A 25,346-nucleotide genomic window follows, 5' to 3' on the forward strand; every position below is an offset into this window, starting at 1 on the left:
GGGATCACAGATTTACTTCAAACTTTGTACTCCTTTAGTAGGTCATTAAGACAACATAACGTGCTAGTAGTAAGGTGTAAGGAGGAGATATGTGTACCATCACGTTTCCGACTTTGATAAAGGTCGGATTGCAGCCTATCGCGATTGCGGTTTATTGTATCGCGACATTGCTGCTCGCGTTGGTCGAGATCCAATGACTGTTAGCAGAATATGGAATCGGTGGGTTTAGGAGGATAACACGGAACGCCATGCTGGATCCCAACGGCCTCGTATAAGACAGGCATATTATCTGCATGGCTGTAACGGATCGTGCAGCCACGTCTCGATCCCTTAATCAACAGATGGGGACGTTTGCAAGACAACAACCATCTGCACGAACAGTTTGACTACGTTTGCAACAGCATGGACTATCAGCTCGGAGACCCTGGCTGCGGTTACCCTTGACGCTGCATCACAGACATGAGCACCTGTGATGGTGTACTCAACGACGAACCTGGGTGCGTGAATGGTAAAACGTCATTTTTTTGCATGAATCCAGGTTCTGTTTACAGCATCAAAATGGTCGCACCCGTATTTGGCGACATCCCGTTGAACGCACATTGGAAACGTGTATTCGTCATCGCCATACTGGCGTATCACCTGGCGTGATGGTATGGGTGCCATTGGTTATACGTCTCGGTCACCTCTTGTTCGCATTGACGGCACTTTGAACATTGGACGTTACATTTCAGATGTGTTACGATTCGTGGCTCTACGCTTCATTAGATCCCTGCGACACCCTACATTTCAGCAGGATAATGCACGACCGCGTGTTGCTGGTCCTGTACGAGCCTTTCTGGATACAGAAAATGTTCGACTGCTGCCGTAGCCAGCACATTCTCCAGATCTCTCACGGCCAGATGTGGTTGTTCTGGGTACTGGTTTCTCAGGATCTATACACCCAAATTACGTGAAAATGTAATCACATGTCAGTTCTAGTATAATATATTTGTCCAATGAATACCCGTTTATCATCTGCATTTTTTCTTGGTGTAGCATTTTTAATGGACAGTAGTGTATCTACGCGTAGGTAGCGGATGAGTCGAGGATCGTACCGGCACGGTAGCTCAGCGGGTTGACTACCCTGAGATAAGTGAACGGATCAACGAAGAACCGCAACGGGTCTCTGCCTTGAACAAATGCAACGAACAGTATGAGACAAAATGAAATTTTAAAAAAATGCAACGAACAATATAGGACAATATGAGAGTAAAGAAAATGTTTAGCGTTCGAGCTACATAACATGGTCATGAATGAGGCGACTGTTCGACTCCCTATTAAACGTAATTTTTAATTTTTACTTTCGTCACTGGTCATATTATTTAATTTATATGACATTTGAGAGGTAATATAATATAAAGAAACCACGTGTTTCTGCATTAAGTTTTAGTCAATTTCAATTTATTTCGCTACTTACTATTTTTAATTAAACTTTATTATTAGAACAAACTAAATAACTATCGACAAATGAATGAACAAACGTATAGAGTTTTCCTAAAAACGTATGCCTGTCGCGATTTGCGAAATCCCTTATACATGCAATCAGGTAAGGTACTCAGAACTACTTTGCACCTCGGCGCTTTCACGTGCCGACGCAGAGGCAGGCCCCGCTTACCAGTCAACCTGCGTAACGGTGAGACGTTGCTAATGTAGCAAAAGCGAATAGTGCAGGTGAAAATTTTTTGAATATCACGCAGTTTACACTTGTACTACAAAATTGAAGGTTTGAGCGGGGCTCGAACGGCCTCGTACACGTTCGTCTGATGAAGCTCAGATGCTAACCTCTTCTTTTTTGTTTTTTTTTCAGTATTATTCGTTTAACTTGTTCGTGGCGGACGTCCGATGACACCCGTTCAGATGTTCGTTGATCCGTTCATTCATATTTTTATTACAGAGGGTAGCTAACCTTCTGTCCGAACGCGCAGAGCTACCGTGCCGGCTTGCCATCATGAACTTTAACCAGTAGTCCCTATACACACGTATATCAGATACATAATAGATGCGTAAAACTTCTCTTGCGATTTTCTCCGAATTTCCAGAGTAACTTACCTTACTACTAGCACATTATGTTGTTTTAATGGTCCACCATGGTGTAATAACGAAATTCCGCGGATGCTGGTGAAGCAGAGGCTGCTGCGATCGGCTCAAAAGGAAAACCACAAATGACGACAAGCGAAGGTTAGCAGAGATTCGTGGGTCTATGGAAAGATCCGTGAGCGAAGTGTACAACTACCATCGTCACACCTTAGGAAAAGATCTGGCAGAGAACCCGAGAAAATTCTGGTCTTAAATAAAATCGCTAAGCGTGTCTAAGGTTTCCACTCAGACCCTTGTTGGCCAATCTGGTGTGGCAGTTCAACACAGCAAAATGAAAACCGAAGTTTTAAATTTCACATTCATAAAATCGTTCACATCAGAAGAATCGTACAAACATAACGTCATTTGACCATCAGACAGACTCCCGTATGGACGACATTGTAATAAGCATACCTGGCGAGAGAAACAACTGAAAATTTTGAAAGTAAATACACCACCAGGTCCGGATGGAAACCCAGTTCTACTTTCCAAAGAGCGCTCTACAGCACTGGGCCCTCACTGTTGGAGCTTCTGCCGGAAGATCATCAACAATACCTAAATTTTGCTTCGATGGTATTTATGGCGAATCTCTCGCCCAGCACCAAGACCCAGTCGACTGGAAAAAAGCGCAGGCGACTCCAGTAGATAAGAGTGGTAAAAGAACGGACACGAAAAATTACAGACCAATATACCTAGCTTCTGTCTGCTGCAGGATCCTTGAACATATTCTCAGTTCGAATATAATAAACTTTCTTGACACTGAGAAGCTTATGTCCACGAATCAGCATGGTTTTAGAAAGCGCTGAGAACTATGGATGAAGGGCAACAAACTGATTCCATATTTATAGATTTCCGGAAAGCATTTGGAACGTCCGCAGCTCGTGGTCGTGCGGTAGCTTTCTCGCTTCCCGCGCCCGGGTTCCCGGGTTCGATTCCCGGCGGGGTCAGGGATTTTCTCTGCCACGTGATGACTGGGTGTTGTGTGATGTCCTTAGGTTAGTTAGGTTTAAGTAGTTCTAAGTTCTAGGGGACTGATGACCATAGATGTTAAGTCACATAGTACTAAGACCCATTTGAGTCATTTGGCACGATGCCACATTGCAGGCTGTTAACGAAGGTACGAGCATATGGAATAAGTTCACAGGAATGTTAGTGGCTCGAAGACTTCTTAAGCAATAGAAGCCAGAATGTTGTTCTCGGCCGGAGTGGCCGTGCGGTTCTAGGCGCTAGAGTCTGGAGCCGAGCGACCGCTACGGTGTCAGGTTCTAATCCTGCCTCGGGCAAGGATGTGTGCGATGTCCTTAGGTTAGTTAGGTTTAATTAGTTCTAAGTTCTAGGCGACTGATGACCTCAGCAGTTAAGCCGCATAGTGCTCAGAGCCATTTGAAGCATTTTTTTGTTGTTCTCAACGGCGAGTGTTCATCAGAGACAAGAGTATCATCAGAACTGCCCATGGAAATGTGATAGAACCGGTGTTGTTCTCTGTGTGACAAACGATTTGGCAGACGGGGTGGACAGCAATCTGCAATTGTTTGCTGATGACGACGTGGTGAGCGGTAAGGTGTCGAAGCTGAGTGACTGTAGGAAGGTACAAAATGACAGACAAAATTTCCATTTGGTGTGATGAATGGCAGCTAGCCGTAAAAGTGGAAGAAAATGCGGATGAGAGGGAAGATCAAAGCTGTAATGTTCGGATGGAGTATTACTAGTGTAATGCTTGACACAATCATGTCGTTTAAATATCTGGGTGTAACGCGTGAATACCCGCTTTCTCGGCGCATCTGGATGATAAAATCTTCTCGGGTTGACAGCCGAGTCAATGCGTTGTTCTATGGCAACATTTCAGCAACCTTCTTAGTTGCAATCTTCGCCTGAAAATGCAAGTAAGAAACTTGCTGAAACGTTACCGCAGAACAACGCATTTACTCGGCTGTCAACCCGAGAAGAATTAATCATCTGAGCGTAACGTTGCAAAGCGATATGAGGTGGCGAGAGCGTGTGAGAACTGTGGTAGCGAAGCGAATGGTCGACTTCGGTTTATTGGGAGAATTTCAGGAGAGTGTGCTTCACTTGTAAAGTAGACCACATATAGGACGCCGGTGAGACCTATTCTTGAGTACTGCTCGAGCGATTGGGATCCGTACCAAGTTCGATTGAAGGAAGAGATCGAAGCAATTCAGAATCGGGGTGCTAGAGTTGTTACCGATAGGTTCGAACAACACCTAAGTGCTCCGTCAACACAAATAGTAGTCCCTGGAGGAAGGCGACCTTCTTTTCGAGATACAGTATTGAGAAAATTTGGTGAAGCAACAACTGAAGCTAACTGCAAACTATTCTACTCCGGGCACATACATTGCGCGTAAGAAGATAAGATACGAGAAATTAGGGCTCATACGTAAGCATACAGACAGTCGTTTTTCCGTCGCTCTTTTTGCGAGCGGCGCGAGAGAAGAAATGACAAGTTGTGGTACAGGGTACTCTTCGCCACATGTAGATGTAGACACAGAGTATTTCGTCCACATCCATCCCTGCTATTTTCGTAAAATTTCGGTATTGTTGAGGATCTTTCGTCAGAAGCTCCACAGTGAGATTCTTGCGTGCTTCACAATCATTCCGCCGCCTAATGCACTCTCTTATCCAACACAAACAGGGTCGCTTACGTTTTGTTATTTGCAATTAAAAGTACAGCTGCAGCCCGACGCTCTTCCATGGCAATCTGATCCTTCATGCACAGATCTCTCACCTCTCACAAACCCTCTCACCCCGCCACGAACCTCTCCTATTGCAAGACTGTGCGACACTCCCAGAAAGTACTCGCAAGGAGCTATCAGGCAGTAGCTGAGAGCTACTATACTACGTAAACTATACTACGGGTACTATCTGATAGTACCAAACTGTCAGATAGGAAAAAATTCTCCCTGTTTCCCAGCCATTGCTGTCTAGTTGTTTACTTCCATTCCTCCTCGCAAAACACACATAAAGCCGTGAAACAAATTATAGTCTACATTAATTAATACCACTGCCAGCCGCAAGGCTTGTTAATCCCTAATTCACCCTGTTCAAGTAGGGCCATAACGGTTTTGCCTATGACGGAGAGTGCTGCATCGCACCCTCAAGAGTCAGTTCTCCATCTGCTGGCAGATTGTGTGATTGCTCGCCTTGCCTGTCTTTTGCTGAGTGTGCTGACCTGTTACGTGTTATCTGTGTTGCATCAGATCACGGGAACGCCCAGATAGGCTGGGGGGTTCCCCCGGGCGGCAGGCACTGTTCTTAGGGCCGGCTGGTGCAGACAGATCTTCAGTACGAGAGTGGAGCTCCCAAGATGAGGTCGCCAACAGTTGCTATCCTGTTGTGTTTGCTCGTGACCTCACAGGTACAGTATGCGTGCAGTCTGCTCCATCACGCCCTCGTATTTCGTACATACTATTACTAGAATGAAACATGCTCCTATCTTAGCACAAAAAAGGCGAACTTGTCTTGGGCAGAGTTAGGGGTCTAAAAGAAAACATTTCGACTTAGCTGGCAACTTCAAAGCCACTTAAATCATTTTGACATATTGGAGCATTTTTATACGTTAGTATTAGTATCCGTGCCGTGTAATATAATGCATCGTGTTAAGTGAAATAACACGATACATGATGTCATGGCGTGTAACATGGCACATGCTTTCATGTCATCCGACACGGCATTTGTCATATTGTGCAGTATGACACAACGTATCGTTAGGCTTGCATCCCCTCTCTGGGACAGTTCTTATTATAGATATACAGGCAGTCTCGGATACTTCCTGTTGTAGATCTAACCCACTCACTAGAAGCACATAAACTCCTGTCTGTTTCCTCTTAACACACTTCACCATATCCGTAACAGGGGTTGGGTATAACTGAGCTCATTGCGCTGGGGAAGCAGGGTGGACTCTTTAAAGAAGCACCAGTGCGTCAAGATGTTTTGATTTAAATGTCTTTGAAGCTTCCAGATTAATCGCAAAGCTGGTTCCTTTCTTTTACATACCTAACTCTGTCCAGGACATATTCGTCTTCTAATGAAAAGAGCGTTTTTCATTCTCTTTTCCAACTTTCACTCTAACGTAATTTTGATGTTAGATCACCATAGTTTGGCAACCGTTGTAGGTTTTCGATGACTCGGGTAACGACTGATCTAGTACAGATTTCTTACTGTCTACCGAATCATGTTGCTTATATCGTGGCAAAGGATAAAGCTTTCACAAAGCAACAGGACGGTCCTGAATTGTATTTGTCTATCTGCTTACGAATATTCAACCGATTCGGACAAGTTTGAAACACAGAAGTTGCGCACGTACAGAATTTCACAATAAATGTCTGTTGCAAATAAAACCCTGATGAAGTTAGAGTTTTGAAAGGGAGTTTTCAGTCCTATCGTAAGAACACATTTTTTATTTATTCGCCGGCTGCTGTGACCGAGCGGTTCTAGGCGCTTCAGTCCCGAACCGCGCTGCTGCTACGGTCTCAGGATCGAATCCTGCCTCGGGCATGGATGTGTGTGATGTCCTTAGGTTAGTTAGGTTTAACTAGTTCTAAGTCTAGGGGACTGATGACCTCAGATGTTAAGTCTCATATGCTTAGGGCCATTTGAACTATTTTAATTTATTCGATTCACTTTAAGTCATTTCCGCGCATTAGGTTAATATAAGAACGAATTTTAAGTGCTACGTTTAGCTCAGTTTTAACCATCGTGTCTCGTCAAATGACAAAGATCTTTTTCGTTTTGACGTTATCCATTTATCTACATTCTTGCAAAGTTTGAACCGATTCGTACAAGTTTATTGTATAAAAATGGCACACTCCAAGACCTCTCAGAAAAATGTGTTTTTTGTATGTCAAATCCAAAGGAAGCAACTTTTTTTCAAACGGTTGAACTTTGTCTTAGAACAAGGTCCGATACATCTGCGGAGCACATTTGAACGATCAGTCTCGCTCCAGTCTGGAATCATTTAAGGATGATTGTTTTTGCACGAACAATGGGAAGCTTCCAACAGGTTCCATCAGCTGAGCATTATTTTCGGCCTGGTTAAAATCTTTTGCAAAAGGAGTTAATCTGATTGCAAAACCTGGCTGTGCACCATCTCCGGTTGTTCGTTCAAACCTTGATTAATATACTGTAACACAGGTACAGTAAGACAGATATTGGAATAGCTATACAAATGACCGCTGGTCCGGGCTAAACCAAAAGATTTCCCCCCGTGTTCCTAGCAGAAACAGGAACCGAGCACCCAATCACCTCACCCTCGCAACTCTCCTCCCCCCCTCCATCACACACGTGATCTTTGTTGCAGAGCGGAGGCCTCTAGTTGCAGCTATTGGAAGCGCAGCAGTTGCCGAAACTGAACGAGTTGAGACCAGAAACTAAAGGAATGCGGTGTTTGCCCACTTAGGCTGCCTTTATTTAACCATTGTCTTTTCTCTACATCTACTTCCAGCGTTTTAATCCGTTGTCTACCTGTAATAAGAATCTCACTAAGCCGCCATCATGAAAAAGGAGCAGTTCAGTTGTAATGTTAACTAACGGAAAAAATTTACATAGTAGTCCACTCAACGTGTAGTGTCAAATTTTTGTATATTCGTAGGAGGAAGTGTCATGAAAAACATACTAAAGCTCCCTACCCGGCTAGGGGAGAAGACGTAGCGGGGATGGGCAGCGTTTAAAAATCGGTTTTTTATGTTTTATTTAATGACTCGAACATAGTTGTTTCTGGCAAACATATTTCCCAGTGCAGAATTAAACTGCACTGAAGCGCCAAAGAATCTGGTATAACCATGCGTATTCAAACATCTACGTACAACGTATAACGACTTGGGCAACATACAGATATGTGAACAGCCAGAATACGGCGCTGCGGTCGGCAACGCCTACACAACAAAACAAGAGTGTGGCGCAGTTGTTAGATCCGTCACTGCTGCTACAACGGCAGGTTAGCAAGATTTAAGTGAGTTTGAACGTGGGGTTATAGTCGGCGCACGAGCGATGGGACACAGCATCTCCGATGTAGCGATAAAGTGGGGACTTTCCTGTATGGCCATTTCAATATGAGGAATCCGTTAAAACATCAACTCTCCGACATTGTTGCGCCCGGAGACAGATCCTGCAAGAATGGGTCCAAAGACAACGGAAGAAAATCGTTCAACGTGACAGACATGCAAGATGTCCCACTCGTTTACCCTTGATGACTGCACGACACGAAGCTGCCTCGCCTGGGCCAGTCAACACCGACATTGGACTGTTGATGGCGGGAAACATGTTGCCTGGTCTTTCGATGCTCATTTCAAATTGTATCGAGCGGATTGAAATGTACGAGTATGGAGACAACCTCATGAATCCATGGACCCTGCGTGTCAGCACGAGACTGTTCAAGCTGGTGGAGGCTCTGTAGTGGTGTGGGTCATGTGCAGCTGGAGTGATGTGGGAGCTCTGATACGTGCAGATACGACCCTGACAGGTCACATGCATGTAAGCGTCCTATCTGATTGCTTGCATCCATTCATGTCCACTGCGCATTGCGAAGGACTTGGGCAATTCCATGAGGACAATGCGACACCCCACACTTGCAGAATTGCTACAGTGGCTACAGGAACACTCTTCTGAGTTTAAATACTTCCGCTGCCCACTAAACTCCCCAGATATGATTATTCATATCTGGGATGCCCTTTCAACATACTGTTCAGAGGAGAACTCCAGCCCGACGTACTCTTACGGATGTATTAACAGCCCCATTCGATATCTCTTGAGAAGCCAGTTACAGTGTTATAGCGTTTCTCCATGTGTGTAAGAGAGAGGGGTTTCTATGTGTATGGATTATTATTTTTGTGTGTGTGTGTGTGTGTGTGTGTGTGTGTGTGTGTGTGTGTGTGTGTGTGTGTATGTTCCTGGAAGGTTGGGTGAATGAGGGTGTAAGTGTGGGTGTGTCGGTGGTTATTCAGAGGGAGCAGCGCCTCGACATATGCTCCATGGACGCAAACCAGTGCCGCTCAGCAGAGAAAACTCCCAAAAAGGACTTTACATTATAATGCATGTATCCAAACACAGTGGTTACCGTAGTAACTTAGTCACAAAGCTAAACAACAAAATTAAAAGTAAAATAGAAGCAGAAAACACAACAGAACAGACAACAACACATCAGAACCAAACACAAACACTAAAACTCAGCACCATAACAACTACATAGAATAATCAGGAAAATATAAGAGAAAGCACAAGATGGTACACAATGACATACAAACTCACACATAAAATTACCGAAATTTTGAGAAGACGAGGTATAAACATAGCACACGCAGCAAACATTTCTATCCTAAAACACGCCACAAAACTGACAAAAACATAGTTGGATACCAGAAGAAACACACCTGAAGAGCCAAGGTAACTGGTACATGTGCCTAATGTCATGTAGGTTCCCCGCAAGAACGCAGAAGTGCCCCAACACGACGTGGCATGTCTGAAGTAGTGCTGTCCGTAAATGCGTAAGAGTACGAGGGCGCGGAGGTCTCTTCTGAACTGCACGTTGCAAGGCAGATATGCTCAATAATGTTCATTTCTGGTGTTCAGCGGAAGTGTTTAAATTTAGAAGAGTGTTCCTGGAGCAACTCCGTAGCAATTTTGGGCGTGTAGGTTGTCACATTGTCCTGTCCGTCAGAATGCAAATTGGACATGAATGGATGCAAGTGATCAGACAGGATGCGTACGTACGTGTCAACCGTCAGAGTCGTATCTAGACGCATCAGGGGTGCCATAACACTCCAACTGCTGAGGTCATCGGTCCCTAGGCTTATGGACTACTTAATCTAACTTGAACGAACTTACGCTAAGGACATCACATACACCTATGCCCGAGGGAGGACTCCAACCACCGACGGGAGAAGCTGGCGAACCGTGACAAGACGCCACAGACCGCACGGCTACCAAGCGCAGCCCAGGCGAGGCGTAAAGCTTTGTGCCGTGCAGTCATCAGGATTACAGGAGTGGGCCTTTGGCTCCGAAAGCCCATATCGATGATGTTTCGCTCACTGACACTTGTGGATGGCCCAGCAATCTGCGGAAGGGCTACTCTCCCGTCACGCAGAACGATTTTCTTCAGTCGTCATTCACTTTATGTGAAGTGCTAATGATCTGTGTAGCTAAACATGTTGTACACTTCATGCCAGTTAGACGTTTGTTGCATGCCGCCTATTTGTAATTTGGCAGTTTCAATCTCCAGTACCGAAGGCTATATTTATTCACACATTTACCTGAATTAATACTGTCATCACAGGAGATAAGTTATTTGCATATTAATGAATAAGACTAATACAGGGTTTTTTTTAAAAAAAAAGAATGACGTACTTTCAAAACTCGATGTTTATTGATAAAACATACTACAAACATGGAATGAACTGCAAAATACAAAATCTTAAAAAATTAGCTATGGTATTAGAAATACTCTGTGTTCCCACGAGCAGTAGCACGAACAACATCTAGACAATAGTTAAATTCGTCATAAACTTTACACAGTGTATCTGCTTTTACAGAATTTATGGCGGCTGTTATTCTGTTCCATACTTCTTCTGTGTCACGAGGTAAAGGGGAGATGAAGACACTTTCTTTCACATATCACCACTAGAAAAAACGTATGGGGTCATGTCTGGCGATGTCGGAGGCCAAGAATAGGACAGTGTCTTGGAGTCCCGTGTGCCCAGCCCGGCATTGAGCTATCTTCAAATGCTGCAAAATTCGCTTTTTCCACAACTGCAGGACGACTGTAATGACTTCACTTTCGAACCGGATGGAACTCCTACCACACGCACAACGACGTACGCCAGTTTCTCAATGACACTCTGCCTCAACGCTGGATCGTGCGCAGGGGAACCCGAGACGCTGTCCTGCATTCGTGGATTTCGAGGTCTCCAGACATGACCCAATGCCTCCAGAATGAGATTTCACTCTGCAGCGAAGTGTGCGCTGATATGAAACTTCCTGGCAGATTCAAACTGTATGCAGGAGAGCTTCTGTTAAGTTTGGAAGGTAGGAGACGAGGTACTGGCAGAAGTAAAGCTGTGAGTACGGGGTGTGAGACTTGCTTGAGTTGGTAGAGCACTTGCCCGCGAAAGGCAAAGGTCCCGAGTTCGAGTTTCGGTCCGGCACACAGTTTTAATCTGCCAGGAAGATTCACATCAGCGCCCACCCCGTTGCAGAGTGAAAATCTCATTCTAGAAACATCCCCCAGGCTGTGGCTAAGCCATGTCTCCGCAATATCCTTTCTGTCAGGAGTGCTAGTTCTGCAAGGTTCGCAGGAGAGCTTCTGTGAAGTTTGGAAGGTGGGAGACGAGGTACTAGCAGAAGTAAAGCTGTGAGGACGAGGCCTGAGTCGTGCTTGGGTAGCTCAGTTGGTAGAGCACTTCCCCGAAAAGGCAAAGGTCCAGAGTTCGAGTCTCGGCCCGGCACACAGTTTTAATCAGCCAGGAAGTTTCATGACCCAATGCCAGTTTTTCTTGTGGGTATATGTGGAGGAAAGTGTGTTAATCTCCACTTTACTTTGTGACATAAGTGAACAGATTAACTGCTGCCATAAGTTCTGTAAAAGCAGATTCATTTTGTAATGTTTATGACGAATTTATATATCGTCTAGATGTTGTTCTTGGAGCTGCTCGTGGACGCACATAGCATTTGTAATATCATATCCAAAATTTTAAGATTTTGTGAGTATTTTACAATCCACCCTATGTTTATAATACATACTGTACTGAGAAGTTAGACAGGTGTCATTTTGTCTTGCTAATAGCCTGTTATCAGGAGAAAGAAAACTGGCGTTCTACGGATCGGAGCGTGGAATGTCAGATCCCTTAATCGGGCAGGTAGGTTAGAAAATTTAAAAAGGGAAATGGATAGGTTAAAGTTAGATATAGTGGGAATTAGTGAAGTTCGGTGGCAGGAGGAACAAGACTTTTGGTCAGGTGATTACAGGGTTATAAATACAAAATCAAATAGGGTAATGCAGGAGTAGATTTAATAATGAATAAAAAAATAGGAGTGCGGGTTAGCTACTACAAACAGCATAGTGAACGCATTATTGTGGCCAAGATAGACACAAAGCCCATGCCTACTACAGTAGTACAAGTTTATATGCCAACTAGCTCTGCAGATGATGAAGAAATTGATGAAATGTATGACGAGATAAAAGAAATTATACAGGTAGTGAAGGGAGACGAAAATTTAATAGTCATGGGTGACTGGAATTCGTCAGTAGGAAAAGGGAGAGAAGGAAACATAGTAGGTGAATATGGATTGGGGGAAAGAAATGAAAGAGGAAGCCGCCTGGTAGAATTTTGCACAGAGCACAACTCAATCATAGCTAACACTTGGTTTAAGAATCATGATAGAAGGTTGTATACATGGAAGAACCCTGGAGATACTAAAAGGTATCAGATAGATTATATAATGGTAAGACAGAGATTTAGGAACCAGGTTTTAAATTGTAAGACATTTCCAGGGGCAGATGTGAACTCTGACCACAATCTATTGGTTATGAACTGCAGATTGAAACTGAAGAAACTGCAAAAAGGTGGGAATTTAAGGAGATGGGACCTGGATAAACTGAAAGAACCAGAGGTTGTACAGAGTTTCAGGGAGAGCATAAGGGGACAATTGACAGGAATGGGGGAAAGAAATACAGTAGAAGAAGAATGGGTAGCTCTGAGGGATGAAGTAGTGAAGGCAGCAGAAGGTCAAGTAGGTAAAAAGACGAGGGCTAATAGAAATCCTTGGGTAACAGAAGAAATATTGAATTTAATTGATGAAAGGAGAAAATATAAAAATGCAATAAATGAAGCAGGCAAAAAGGAATACAAACGTCTCAAAAATGAGATCGACAGGAAGTGCAAAATGGCTAAGCAGGGATGGCTAGAGGACAAATGCAAGGATGTAGAGGCTTGTCTCACTAGGGGTAAGATAGATACTGCCTACAGGAAAATTAAAGAGACCTTTGGAGAGAAGAGAACCACTTGTATGAATATCAAGAGCTCAGATGGCAACCCAGTTCTAAGCAAAGAAGGGAAGGCAGAAAGGGGGAAGGAGTATATAGAGGGTTTATACAAGGGCGATGTACTTGAGGACAATATTATGGAAATGGAAGAGGATGTAGATGAAGATGAAATGGGAGATAAGATACTGCGTGAAGAGTTTGACAGAGCACTGAAAGACCTGAGTCGAAACAAGGCCCCGGGAGTAGACAACATTCCATTAGAACTACTGATGGCCTTGGGAGAGCCAGTCATGACAAAACTCTACCATCTGGTGAGGAAGATGTATGAGACAGGCGAAATACCCACAGACTTCAAGAAGAATATAATAATTCCAATCCCAAAGAAAGCAGGTGTTGACAGATGTGAAAATTACCGAACTATCAGTTTAATAAGTCACAGCTGCAAAATACTAACGCGAATTCTATACAGACGAATGGAAAAACTGGTAGAAGCGGATCTCGGGGAAGATCAGTTTGGATTCCGTAGAAGTATTGGAACACGTGAGACAATATAACCTTAAAACTTATCTTGGAAGAAAGATTAAGAAAAGGCAAACCTACGTTTCTAGCATTTGTAGACTTAGAGAAAGCTTTTGACAACGTTAACTGAAATACTCTCTTTCAAATTCTGAAGGTGGCAGGGGTAAAATACAGGGAGCGAAAGGCTATTTACAATTTGTACAGAAACCAGATGGCAGTTATAAGAGTCGAGGGACATGAAAGGGAAGCAGTGGTTGGGAAAGGAGTGAGACAGGGTTGTAGCCTCTCCCCGATGTTATTCAATCTGTATATTGAGCAAGTAGTAAAGGAAACAAAAGAAAAATTCGGAGTAGGTATTAAAATTTATGGAGAAGAAGTAAAAACTTTGAGGTTCGCCGATGACATTGTAATTCTGTCAGAGACAGCAAAGGACTTGGAAGAGCAGTTGAACGGAATAGACAGTGTCTTGAAAGGAGGATATAAGATGAACATCAACAAAAGCAAAACGAGGATAATGGAATGTAGTCAAATTAAATCGGGTGATGCTGAGGGGATTAGATTAGGAAATGAGACACTTAAAGTAGTAAAGGAGTTTTGCTATTTAGGGAGTAAAATAACTATGATGGTCGAAGTAGAGAGGATATAAAATGTAGACTGGCAATGGCAAGGAAAGCGTTTCTGAAGAAGAGAAATTTGTTAACATCGAGTATAGATTTAAGTGTCAGGAAGTCGTTTCTGAAAGTATTTGTATGGAGTGTAGCCATGTATGGAAGTGAAACATGGACGGTAAATAGTTTGGACAAGAAGAGAATAGAAGCTTTCGAAATGTGGTGCTACAGAAGAATACTGAAGATAAGGTGGGTAGATCACGTAACTAATGAGGAAGTATTGAGTAGGATTGGGGAGAAGAGAAGTTTGTGGCACAACTTGACTAGAAGAAGGGATCGGTTGGTAGGACATGTTTTGAGGCATCAAGGGATCACAAATTTAGCATTGGAGGGCAGCGTGGAGGGTAAAAATCGTAGAGGGAGACCAAGAGATCAATACACTAAGCAGATTCTGAAGGATGTATGTTGCGGTAGGTACTGGGAGATGAAGAGGCTTGCACAGGATAGAGTAGCATGGAGAGCTGCATCAAACCAGTCTCAGGACTGAAGACCACAACAACAACAACAGCCTGATGTATGACATACACTGAGCGCCAAAACATACATGGCCAGTACTCATCACAAGGCTGAATGCTGGCCTTTGCATGCATGTGACACAGTACAAAAGAAAAGCACCCAGGGTGTCCCACAATGAGTTTTACACTGAATTCTAACAACTGGAAAAAGAAAAGAAAAGCTATGAAGTTTTAATATTCATAGGTGACTGCGACATTACTGATGTTTTGCTGCTGAAGATGTTCATAATGGTCCTCCATCGACAGCAATATAGCACGTGGAACGCTGCGGAACAGATCGACACACACGTATGTTGGTTGCCATTGGAATGGACGCACAGCCAGTCGTAATCGCCTCTCCAATCTCATGCAGCGTATGTGCCATTGTGGTGTGGAGGGTGTCCTTTACTGATTCCCAAAGAAAACCTCATGGCGATCGATCGGGAGATCTTCCTCGTCGTCCTCTCCAGCTCTCAGCCAATGTTCCATCCAGGAATTGCCGCCTCTCACGATGGCAATGCGGCAGTGCACCGTCTTGTTGGGGGATTTTGTTACATTTGGTGAACAGCCGGTACAACTCGTTCCTGCTACGTGCTAAGGTTATTTAAGCGTGTCACTGTTCCTTTGAAAGAGAACGTCGGTACAGCTCCTCTGACAGACGTACCACACCACACTGCTTATCTGGGAGGACTAACAGCTCCATATTGCTTGACATGGGGATTATCTCTTGCCCAGTACACACAGTTATGTTGAATGATCGTTCCATTCAATTTAAACGTCACATAATGCCCACTCACCATTGCATTATCGCAAATCCATTCATAAAATTCTAACCGGTTATTCCGGATCGACCTCACCCATCGCTCGAAGCAATCAGGGAATGTATGCTTCTCACTCTGCTTGACTTAAAATGCGGTGAACACTTGATTTGCCCACTCCTAAGCGCAGTAAATGGGTCTCTTTGGGTATCTTGTTCATTCTTGTATAACTATGGACACCCCCCATATTCGTCGCGTAATTCGTTAGTATTCCGCGTGACGCTGCCGTCCTTTCCAATTCTGCCCGTCATCGTCTACGTACTAGTTTCGAACAACACTTTAAAATCCACTACCTTCGCTTCAAGAACAAGATTCCAGTCATCTGTTATTTATCTGTAGTTACTGGCAACTGAAAATAAAAAAAAACGGTTCAAACGGCTCTGAGCACTATGAGACTTAACATCTATGGTCATCAGTCCCCTAGAACTTAGAACTACTTAAACGTAACTAACCTAAGGACATCACACAACACCCAGCCATCACGAGGCAGAGAAAATCCCTGACCCCGCCGCGAATCGAACCCGGGAACCCGGGCGTGGAAAGCGAGAACGCTACCGCACGACCACGAGATGCGGGCTGAAAATAAAAGAAAGAAAAACAAATCAACTGGCAACACAAACTAGTCACGGGAACACCATAAAATCACAATTTAATCCGCTAATCTTTCACACCCTTTTAGTTATTAAAGTTCAAAGAGTGCAGACCAGTTTGTGGGACACTTTTTATAAGAAGGCAGAGACGAATGGGCTATCATTTTAGCGTCGATACGGGCCACAAATGGCGAAGTCCACTGACTTTCAGAAAGGGCATGCTCCCCTGTTGACCCAACGACATTGTCAATTACGACTGCAGTGGGTACTGGATCAAGTCTGCAGCTTCGCCCCCTTACCTAGCCTGCATTTATCGCGAATGCCTCACCCAGCGCAAAGTCCCAAGCGATTGTAAAAATCATATGTGATTCCTGTAGATAAGAAGAGCGAAAGAAGGGATCCGCAAAATCGCAGACCAATATCACTAACATCTGTCTGCTGCAGAAACCTTGAACATATTCTTAGTTGGAATATAAAAAATCTTCTTCAGACCGAGAATCTTATGTCCACGATTTGGCATGGTTTTAGGAAACTCAGCTTGTCGTTTACTCATATGATATACTGCGAATTAGGGCTGACGCGCAACATGCAGATTCCATGCTATATTTCTAAATTTCCGGAAAGCGTTTGACACGGCGCTCCATTGCACGCTGTTAAAGAAGGTACGAGCATATGGAGCAGGTTCACAGTTCACAGGCGTGTGAGTGGCTTGAAGACTTCTTAAGTTTCAGAGCGCAGTATGTTGTGCCCGACACCGAGCGTTCATCAGAGTCACGGATATCGTCAGGGGTGCTCCAGGAGCGCCGTTACTTTCAATCGTTTGGCGGAATGAGTGGGCAGCAATATGCGGTTATTTGCTGATGATCCTGTGGTGTACGGTAAGCTGTAGTCGTTGAGTGACTGTAGGAGGACACAAGACGACGTAGACAAAATTTCTAGGTGGTGTGATGAATGGCAGCTAGCCCTAAATGCGGAAAAATGTAAGTTAAAGCGGAAGAGTCGGAAAGAGAAACCCGTAATGTTCGGATACAGCTTTAGTAGTGTCCTGCTTCACACAGTCACGTCGTTTAAACATCTGGGCGTGACGTTGCCAAACGACACGGAATGGAATGAACAATGTGAGGATTGTGGTAGACAAGCAAACAGTAGACTTCGCTTTGTTGTGTGAATTTTTGGAAAGCATAGTCCACCTGTAGAGTACACCACTTATAGGACGCTAGTGCGACCTATTCTTCAGTATTGCTCGAGTTTTTGGGATCCATACCAGGTTGGATTAAAGGAAGACATCGAAGGAACTCAGAAGCGGCCTTCTAGATTTGTTGCTGATAGGTTCGAGCAATACGCAAGTGGAAACTGAAATCGGAATCCCTGGAGTGAAGGTGACGTTATTTTCGAGGAACACTATTGAAAAAATTTACAGGCATTTGAAGATGACTGTAGAACGATTCCACTGTCTCCAACATACATTGCACGTAAGGACCACGAAGATAAGACATGAGAGATTAGGGCTCACACGGAGGCATATACAAAGTCGTTTTTCCCTCGCTCTGTTTGCGAGTGGAACAGGAAAGGAAATGACTAGTAGTGGTGTGAGGTACCATCCGCCACGCGTCGTACGGTGGATGCCGGAGTATCTATCTAGATGCAGGTGTAGATGTAGACCGTCGATCTATGGTAACGAGTCGCCTGGTCAGTAGACCCAGGATTCTCTTTAAACAAAGTCGATGGTGTGGCCGGATACACGATTGAGCGAAACACGAATTGCGCGGCGGGCGCAGGCAGATGGGGACAGTACTACGCTGGGCTCCCGGTGCTCCATGGGACCTTAGGAAGCGACTAAAGGCACCACGACAGCTGTGGGTCACGTGAATATTATTGCGACGACGCTTGACGTCTTCCCACGCGGCAGTGACAATATTCAGCAGGTTACTTACCCGTTCCACTAAGCTATAGTCATTTGAGGACGATGCCTTGGCCATCAACTCGTTTGATCTGCCCCAGACGAAACACATCTGTATGGCTAGTGAGTGCCATTTCTGCGCTTACAAACTTCCTGCCCATGAATTACCAATTGGCTGATTTGCGTATAGACGTCAGGTAACATGTAGCTCCGTACACCTACGAAGGACTTTTTGAATCCAAATCACGCACAACTGCTGCTCTATTGCACCCTAAACGTGGACGAACACGCTGCTAAGTAGGTGGTCGTAATGTCCTGTCTTATCAGTGTAGCATGTTGTTGTTGTTGTGGTTTTCAGTCCAAAGATTGCTTTGATGCAGCTCTCCATGCTACTCTACCCTGCACTAGTCTCTTCATCTCAGAATCCTGAATAACTACTGCAACTTATATACTTCTGAATCTGCTTACTGTATTCACCTCTTTGTCTTCGTCTACGATTTTTAAGCCCTCCATGTTCCACAAATTCTTTTCTCTCCAATTCCATTCAGTACCTCTTCACGAGTTACCCGATCTATACATCCAACCTTCAGCATTCTTCTGTAGCACCACACTTCAAAAACTTCTATTGGCTTCTTGACTAAACTGTTCATCGTCCATGTTCACTCCCATACACGGCTAAACTCCATACAAATACTTTCAAAAAGACACTCTAACACATAAATCTGTGTTACATGTTAACGAATTTCTCTTTTTCAGAAATGCTTTTCTTCGCATTGTCAGTGTGCATTTTATATCCTCTTTATTTCGGCCATCATCCGTTATTTTACTGCCCAAATAGAAAAACCTCACCTAGTACTTTAATTGTCTCATTTACTAATGTAATTCCCTCAGCTTCACCCGAATTAATTCGACTACATTCCACTATCCTTGTTTTGTTTTGTTGATGTTCACCTTATATCGACCTTTAAACACAATGACAATTCCGTTCAACTGCTCCTCCTTTTTATTTGTTCTCCCTGAACTTTCCTTCTTCAAATGTTTCTTTCATTTCCTTGACTACTTGCTTAATGTACATGTTGAACAACATCGAGGATAGGCTACAACCCTATCTCACTCTCTTCTCAAGCACTGCTTCGCTGTCTCTCGACTCTTAAAACCGCCGTCTGGATTCTGCAAAAGTTGTAAAAAACTTTTCGCAGAATTTCAAAGAGAGCATTCCAGTCAACACTGTCAAAAGATTTGTCTAAGTATACAAATGCCCTAAACGTAGGTTTGTCTCCTTACCATACATGTAACTAATGCACCATAGCCAGTAAAGAACGCCTGCACTTAGTAATGAAATCATCTTATCATTTCAGGTTGAGGCGTGGCAGTGGACCTACGTTTTGCAGCTTGTGAACTCCGCTTGCTCTGTCGTTGACAGCCCATGGTGTCACCTTGCCTTGTTCATCACTGACAAGTATCTCACGTATGACGTTGGTGTAGCAGTCATGAAGATTGTGGAAAAACTACAAGAAGGGGGAACGTTGGACTTCAAGGATATCCCTGATGCACTGTTCAAGGCCGTGTGGGCAATAGAAAAAGGACGCCGCAATGTCGAGGTGGTTCACAAATTAAAAACATGAATGGGACAAACAGCATACAAAGAGCAAGAAAGAAGTGAGGAAATTTAATACATGGTGAATAAGTAGATGAATTTTGCGGCCTCTGGCAGGAATTGATCCAGTTATCCAGAACCTGCCAAATTCATCTACTATATTCCCAATATTCATGTCTAACTCACCTCACTTTCGTTCAAAAAGAATATATTTTTTACAAAGGTTCATGTAAGAAAAATGAATGTTACTGTTTTTTTTATAAAAGGTGTATGTAAGAAAATAAAGTTAATGGAATTTATATAAAAGGTGAACGTAAGAAACTAAATAAAATGAATATAGTCATTACCAAAAAGTGCAAAACCTTAGGCGCCATTTGAAGGAAATCTGGAGGGTATTTTTTTCTTGTTGGTACTCCACTTCATTTTTTCACCCTCCAGGCTTTTTGCTGAATGTCGCTGTTGTTCTGAGACTTTGACTGCTTCTCGTCGCCCGCCCAACATCTTCTACTGGCAGCGTCTTGTCATCTATCTACACAATAGATGGAAGAGCTGCTGATGGCAGATGTTGGCATCTTCTTCTTGATGGGCTGCAGTGGTGGACGACGATAACAAATTAGAACAGTATTGGCTGGCCGAACCAATCTATAGCAATTCATCTTTTGCCCCTGCAGGCAAAGCGATAGTGCTGGCAATCTGTATATATAGTTAGTATTCCAGTTTCAATGTACCTTCTAAAACCTCTACTTTTATGAACGAATTTTGATGAAAGTAGGTAATATTTTTCACTTTACTACATTTTGTAAATACAGAACACATAATAAAAATACATAAATGTGAGTGTAATCGTAAATAATAATTTTCAAAAAATAATTATTTACGTTTGAAACGAAACATGTTCCCCTGTTAATTGTTATGGACCTTGTACCATCTACTACCGAAACTTTTGAAACGCCAATTCATTTTAGTAGCTTAGAAGTGAGTCGCTGCACTAGGCTACTAGAATGTCTAAGGAGGTAGCGCGTTTCTGCGGCAGCCATCGCTGATTCCGTCGCTGTCAGTTTGAGTTAGGCACCGCTTGGAGCAGGACCTTATGTAACACACAACTTTCCACAGCTAATTTCTCAGCCAAATATTAAACGATTTTAAAATTCCAAAGCGCTAACATGATGGAGTCAAAAACTGTTTTTACTTGCTGTATCTTTTTTAAAATGTTTCAGATATGTATATAAGCATGAGCTTAACACTTCTATAAATTTTTAAAATTTTTCATTCATTTATGTAGAAATAAAAATTAATAATTAAAATTTTTCAGTAAGTATTCTGTGTTGAGCATCGTATGTGAGATGCTTCTTTCACTACATAACTACATATGCTAAAGTGCCTGCAGGAATTTTATCATTAAAAGTTGCACACAGTTTCATAGTCGTTTTCTATGATGTTACAGTATAATTTCTCTGAGTCATATTAATGACATAAATAAGATAATTCGTTATGAAATTATAGGGGCTAATATCAAGATCTGCTGTCAGTTGTGTAACTCGTTTAAAATCCAGAAATGCATCATATGCTTTGAGAAAATTATTTGAGGATTAATATTTCACATCTCCTGTGGAAAAATTTCGTTTCTTCCGTTCTTCAAATATGTATTCTATAGATTAACCTGATCGAATAATGAAGAGTCGACTAACTGATTATTTTTACTATTTGTCTGAAATGTAACAAATACCAAATATGCCATATCAAATTCTACTGAGTTGTAGTAATTCGTGATATCTAGTTCAAAGTTATTCTTAGCACTCAATCCAGCAACTTCTACAGTTTGTAATTGATAAAAAGATATCGGAAGTTTCAGATTTTTCAGAATATTTTCACTTTGTTCTAACTCGTAATCTCGCTCATATTTAACAATTGGTACACGAATTTCCATAGAATCCACAACAATTTTACCTTCTTTTGGAAGAGTGTATTTTATTTCAATTCCAGCATCATTATAATTAGACCATCAAACAACAGAACCTCCAGCACTTGGTGACCATAAAAACTTACTGTTAAATCTCCCTCCCACATAATTTCCTTATAATCCTTAAAAAATCCACCATGCTTTCCTAATAGATAAAGAACTTCATTTTCTTGCTCTTTATTTTTTCATTATTTAGAATATGCCCTTCCATACCTATTTTATCAGCAGGAGATGAAGTCAAATGCTTCAAAATAATGAGGAAATAAAAGGATAGTGTATTCTAGATATAATATTATTTCCCTTCTTTACAGTTATAAAATCAAAAAGTTTTGTCACATAATTATCAGTTAATTCTTTATTGGATCTTCCATGATAAGTTGGTTAATCTGTGCCACACTTCCAGTAATACTGAAATTCATCTATAATTGGGCATGATTAGGATGAAGCCACGCATCACCGATTTTTATGTTAGTTTCAGTATTCTTCTCATTCACAAGGAATTAGTAAAACTGATAGCTCTCGATTTTGTTCATGCTTTAGGTGTCACTGATTTATTCAGGAAAAATTGATTAAGACATTTCTGAAACAACTGTTACAGTAGCTCCATTGAAGCTCCATTGAAGTCAATCAGGTTATCATTTTCATCAGTTATAGTTATTTCTAAATTTTGAATTCAATCAAAAATAGGAATATTTACAGGATAATGTGGTTTGTGTATTATTGGTCTACCAAATTTGGCCTTAGGTTTGAATAAAACATTAATATTAATTTCTTGATGAAAATGATCAGTATGCTTTACAAACTTCCTATCAGCCAAATTAAAATTTACATTTATTAATTCAAACAGGATAATTTTTGGAACATCATTAGCAACAGTCTTTTCATTAGCCTCAACACTCTGGTTACTAAAACCAAGCTACTTCCAATACTATCTTTTATATCCAAATACAATTTTGCATCACTCACTATACTAACACTGTTTAAAATTGCATCTGCTTTAATGTGAATATTAGGCTTTTTCGAATGAATAAATTTGGCCAAGTTTTTCAAACTGTACTGACCAGATGGAATTTCTTCTATTTCTCCATTGCAATATAATTATTATTTTTCAATGTAATATTTACAGTTAAAAAAATTGAATAAAAAGCAACCAGTGCAACATTACTAAAGCCGTCTTCCATAAGTACAGTCAATCTCTTTGTGAGAACATATGACTTGTGACTCAGTTGAAATAATCTGCTCATTTACTACTAAAACTTTTATTAAATTAAATGAATATTAATTAGGAACCAAAAATAAGAATTCCTGGAAAGAAATCAAAAAATATACATGGTAAACTTTTACCAAATTCAATTTGATGTGCAGTCATAGGACCAAGTGGTTGTGCTAAAACCACATTAATGATTGACAGTTATATTCTAGCTCCAGGATGGTTGAATAGGAATAAAATTAATCATTTGTATGTCTTCTCTAAGAGTTTACATCAACCAAAATATAAAGAATTTATAAAGAGGTGTGAAAAAATTGAAGATGAACATAAAGAGAAAATTGCTACTTTTATTGAAAATAATTCCATTAGATAAATGCTAAGAAAATTCTGTAGTGTTATTTGATGATTTCATTCTTGAAAATTAGGATATAGTTAGAGAATATTTTATTAGAGGAAGACATAAAGGAATAGACTCTTTTTATTTAGCTTTAACTTACTCAAAAATACCAAAACAATTAGTCAGAGATAATTTTAATTTATAAAATATCTTTAGACACTATGATACAAATTTAAATCACATTTACCAGGAGTACATTGGAGGCAATTTTATATTTGATGATCTTAAAGAAAAGTGTAGTAAATGTTGGAATTATTAGTTTTTATGATAGTCATGACTAGAAAACCAAATGAAGGTAAGTTCAGAAATAAAATAACTTAATAAATGTTTAATAATTTTTATCTCTAAGAAATAAACACTTTAAAAATGATATTGCATATCCATTAGATCATGGTGATGCTGTTTTACCAGAATGTATAAATGAATTTAAAAAACGTTTTGATTATATAATAGAATATGAAAAATTAGGAAAAAATTAATGAATAATACACTAATTGTCCTTGGTATATAAGTGATGATAGAGAAGGTTGAGGTACATGTCCTTGTTACTATTTCAATAAGTGTAAAATGAGAATGTGTTGTCTTACTAATTTATATTAACACAAATGAAGATTTCAGTAGCACTAATTAAAAATAAATGTTCAACATAAACATAAAAACATTCAACACAAACGTTGGAAATGTTTAGTTAATGTTTTTTCTTCCTTAATAAATGTTTGCAAAATATGTTCTGGAGGTTGTTAAAAAAGCTAAGCAAAACAGAAAGAAAGCTGAAGAACTCAAATCACAATTCAAGCTTTGAAAAAAAAAACAACCAAGAACAGATCATGAAGAATATAAAAAATTTGATAAATCAAATTGGTGATGACTGTTAGCCAAACATAAGAAGACCGACTATATATTCTTCAGAATATTGCCATCTCCTAGGTTCTTCAGATTATTCAGAAACAAGTTCACCTGAGAAAAAAGGTAATGCTTTGATAAGGCAATATGTAGAAATACCAGTTGAATATGTTTGGATGAATGAAGTTAGAGATTTAATCGATAGAGTAGCCATAATTCATGGAGAAGAAATAGCAGGAAACAAAAAAGTTGGTATCGCACAGATGTTAACAAATAAATTCAGTGATTTCATAATCGATAATCTAAAAGGAATATCTTATCTAATCAGATTTTTTAATAAATTCCTCACACATTTTGGAAAAGTGATAAATATGGTAGAGGTTTAAAAGATACATTAATTAACAAATTATCATTTGAAATGCATCTTCCAGGCTATTGATTTTGTGGCCCAGGGACCAAACTAGATGATAAATTAGCTAGAGGAGATCAAGGACTTAATCCATTAGATGAAGCTTGCAGGCAACATGACACTCCTTATGGAAATAATAACGATTTAGAATAAAGACATGAAGCTGATAAAGAACGTCAATTAGCTGCAAAAGAAAGAATGCATGCAGGTGATGCTTCAACTGCTGCAGTTAGAGAAATAATGTATGGAATTAGAAAATTATGAATGGGCTTAGGAGTGGATATCAATGGTTTGGAACTGTGAAAAAATATTAATAAATTTTTAATTTATGTAAATGAATAACTTTTGCCTCGATTATATTTTGCTACCTAGTGGCAAAACTAACCAAAATAAATTACATTTAAGCTGAATAATAATCACTTAAATAGCATTGAACCATTATTAACTGATGCAGAACAGTGTAAGAAAGAGGAAAAAACTGCTGGTAATTTACTCATTACACTAGGTATTCCTGTTGTGAAGAAATTATTGAATATCTAACGAAAACGAAAGAAGGAAAAGGACTAACACAACATGAAGGTGGATTTCTTCCATTGCTTTTGGCTGCATTACCATATCTAGCAACTATTGGTTCACTTGCTGCTGGATCTGCAGCAATTGCAAATGCAGTACTAAACAAGGAAAAAGCTAATACAGAATTAGAAGAACAGAAAAGACATAATGAATCAATGGAAAAGAAATCAGGTAGTGGAGTGAAAAAATTCGAAGAAATTATTAATAAATACAATAATCTATTATCAAATTTTGATATTAAGGAATTACTTACACCATTAAAA

General features: G+C 41.0%; 1 protein-coding gene across 1 annotated transcript; it reads left to right on the forward strand.

The window, feature by feature from the left end:
- Positions 1–5,429: 5,429 nt before the first annotated feature.
- On the forward strand, positions 5,430–19,976 carry LOC126106794 (uncharacterized). The gene is made up of 2 exons (XM_049913182.1): positions 5,430–5,488; positions 19,453–19,976. The coding sequence occupies exons 1-2, from the start codon at positions 5,438–5,440 to the stop codon at positions 19,717–19,719; spliced, it is 318 nt and encodes a 105-aa protein (XP_049769139.1). The 5' UTR covers positions 5,430–5,437; the 3' UTR covers positions 19,720–19,976.
- Positions 19,977–25,346: the final 5,370 nt, after the last annotated feature.

The sequence above is a fragment of the Schistocerca cancellata genome, chromosome 10, assembly GCF_023864275.1.
Source record: "Schistocerca cancellata isolate TAMUIC-IGC-003103 chromosome 10, iqSchCanc2.1, whole genome shotgun sequence".
NCBI classification, from domain to species: domain Eukaryota; kingdom Metazoa; phylum Arthropoda; class Insecta; order Orthoptera; family Acrididae; genus Schistocerca; species Schistocerca cancellata.